This window comes from Rhinopithecus bieti, unplaced genomic scaffold (genome assembly GCF_001698545.2).
Source record: "Rhinopithecus bieti isolate Rb0 unplaced genomic scaffold, ASM169854v2 scaffold_30846, whole genome shotgun sequence".
NCBI classification, from domain to species: domain Eukaryota; kingdom Metazoa; phylum Chordata; class Mammalia; order Primates; family Cercopithecidae; genus Rhinopithecus; species Rhinopithecus bieti.
The window spans coordinates 2,475,819-2,478,810 of NW_016814438.1; the positions used below are offsets into that span (position 1 = coordinate 2,475,819).

A 2,992-nucleotide genomic window follows, 5' to 3' on the forward strand; every position below is an offset into this window, starting at 1 on the left:
TTTTTTTTTTTTTTTTTGAGACGGAGTCTCGCTGGGTCGCCCAGGCTGGAGTGCAGTGGCGCGATCTCGGCTCACTGCAAGCTCCGGACCTCCCGGGTTCACGCCATTCTCCCGCCTCAGCCTCCGAGTAGCTGGGACTACAGGCGCCCGCCACCTCGCCCGGCTAGTTTTTTGTATTTTTAGTGGAGACAGGGTTTCACCTTGTTAACCAGGATGGTCTCGATCTCCTGACCTCGTGATCCACCCGCCTCGGCCTCCCAAAGTGCTGGGATTACAGGCTTGAGCCACCGCGCCCGGCATCCCTTGTTATTTTCCCTCTTGGTACTTTAAAAGCTCTCCTAGAACTTAAAGTCTGGTAGTGGAAAAAATGATGTAAGAAAGCAGAAGAAACTGAATAAACCAACACAAACCATTTTAACTAACTACAATTCAATCCTGCTGCCATCAAGTGATGATTTAAAGACTAAAGTTCTAGTTCCTCTAGCACTGAAACGCCTCCATGAGTATCTTGGAATCATGACTCCTGGGATGTCGTGATGATCTCAGGCTAGTGGACAGTTGTCTACAAAATCCCCAAATTGCATACCATTTGGTTGAATGAAAGACCTTACTTTCCATGAAAGTTTTTGATGTAGTCAAACTGCCATGGCCATGGTGTATTACTTGAGAATTCTCTTCCCAGTGATTCTGAAATACGTGGTAGGTCTCCATCAACTTGCTTTTTTCCTATCTTTCATTTATTACAACTACATATTTTGAAAGCTAAATAGAATTATATGTATTTTGAGAAATAAGACATCACCTTCCTTTTTCATTATTTGATTCTTCTAAACTCAAATAAATATTTATTGAGAACCCCACAACATGCCAGGTCCTTGTTAAATGCTTGTGCATTTAAGGGAGAGAACAGCAAGAAATGAAATCTTGAATATGCCTATACAGCAGGCCTTGCCCCCAAATCACTTATAGACTTGTAGAAGACAGGTAAGAAAATCAACAATTACCATATAAGAGTAAACAGACCACCTGTACCTGTGTCCGTGATCAGTCTGTGCTTATCATTGCACCCCAGGACTTGATACAGGGCCTGGCATATAGTGAACACCTGAGAAAGGTTTGCTAAAGTGATGTGTCCAAGGAATTAAAAAGCAAGAGTTATGGCATGGGAGACTTCCTGGAGGAAGGGACATTGGGTAGGGCATGAGCTCTGTCCACCCAGTTTTGGGTTGGCTATGGATTTCATGTCAGTTAGACTTCTAATTCTGTTTGTTGATACCTTAGACTTGTAAACCAAAAGGTAGCTGAGACAGGTCTCAATCAATTTAGAAGCTGATTTTGCCAATGTTAAGGATAATACCTGGGAGAAAAAAAAAAAAACCCTCAAAATCACAGAAACAGTGTGTGGTCTGTGCCTGTCTCCAAAGATGACTTGGAGGCCTTCAATATTTAAAGGAGAAAAGTGGGCTGGAGGGGAAGGCAGGAAGTTACAGTCATCCACATGTTGCAAGAGAAAAGGAGCAGGTAGGGGAACAGTCAATTATGTATTCACCTCGCACTTTACAAAAGATCAGGTGAACATAGAGTAGCTACCTGTGGAGACAGCAAACCTTTTATCTGGACGTATCTGCTTAGGAACAAAAGGAAAGGTAGTTGCTTACATGACTCAGCTTTCAGCTTAATTTTTTCCTTTTGGCAAAGTGAATTGGGGTCCCATGTTTTTATTTTCTTTTCACATACTGTAGATAGTTTTGCACTAACTATAGCCAGCATCCCTCCCCCATTAACCCACTATGAGACAAGCCTTCCAGCCTTGCTGCCTGCTTTTTAGGAGATCTTTCCTACTGTATATGCCCTACTGGGTATATAAGTTTACTGAGTGTTTTGTTTTTTTCTCATTTATAGTGGCTCTCATATTTCATGTTTTACACAGCATCAGGCAATTAGGGGGCAATGAACTCTGTCAGATAAAGGCCAACTGTAATAAAGCAAGCCTAATCTATCAAAGCTGGTAATTTGCTGAATCACCTCTCCTATTCTTTTTTTGTGTCTGTTCCCCATAGGATTATGTAAACTTGGGCCCCCTGGGAGTGAAGCTTATGAGTGTGAAGAGCAAGAAAATGCCCATTCATTTTCAAGAGAAGGAAATTCCAGTCAAACTCTATAAAGATGTCAGGAGCCCAGAAAGTCGCATCACATATAAGATGATGAAGTCTTTTCTCTAAGACTGAAAGCTGCAAAGGAAACATGACTTTTTCTTATAAATGTTCTTTGGAAACTAAAGTATATCCGTTGCTCATTTTACTTACACTTTGGCTCATTTTTAAACCAGCTGTTATTTCTAAAGGTCATAATTACATTTAAAATCAAAGGTATTCAGCTATTCATTTACTTGCATGGTATGAGTGACCAAAATGGAAGCACACTTTGTATTTCTACATTGAAGTATTCAGAAACATGACAGTAGCTTCAAGGTAGTCTCTGAGGTTCCTTTTCACACACAAAACATTCACTGATTAATCTGTGATTCCAATATGAAATAGTCCCATTAGAAATGTTTCTAAGAAAATCTTTGCATAGCATTGTCTACACGTCTTTCCCTCTGAGGATGCTCAATGTGATAGATAGCCAGTCTGTAATTCAAGTCAATTCTTCTTAGTTTAACCCTGTGTATTAGTCTGTTCTCATGCTGCTAATAAAGACATAATTGAGACTGTGTAATTTATAAAGGAGGTTTAATTGATTTACAGTTCCACATGGCTGGGGAGGCCTCACCATCATGGCAGAAGGTAAATGAGGAGCAAAGTCACATCATACGTGGTGGCAGGCAAGAGAGGGCTTGTGTAGGGGAATTCCCATTTATAAAACTATCAGATCTTGTGAGACTTATTCACTACTTCAAGAACAGTATGGGAAAAACCTGCCCCCATGATTCAATTACCCCCTACCAGGTCCCTCCCATGACACATGGGGATTATGGGAACTATAATTCAGG

At 40.9% G+C, this 2,992-nt stretch overlaps 1 protein-coding gene across 3 annotated transcripts in view; it reads left to right on the forward strand.

Moving 5' to 3' along the window:
- CCDC83 (coiled-coil domain containing 83) overlaps nt 1-2,726 on the forward strand; it is a 67,338-nt gene extending 64,612 nt beyond the window's left edge. For all 3 annotated transcript variants that reach the window (XM_017850915.1, XM_017850914.1, XM_017850916.1), the window contains exon 11: nt 2,061-2,726. In XM_017850915.1, coding sequence (XP_017706404.1) covers nt 2,061-2,222 — 162 coding nt within the window. In that variant the 3' untranslated portion in view covers nt 2,223-2,726. The remainder of the gene's footprint in view (nt 1-2,060) is intronic.
- The last annotated feature ends 266 nt before the right edge of the window (nt 2,727-2,992 follow it).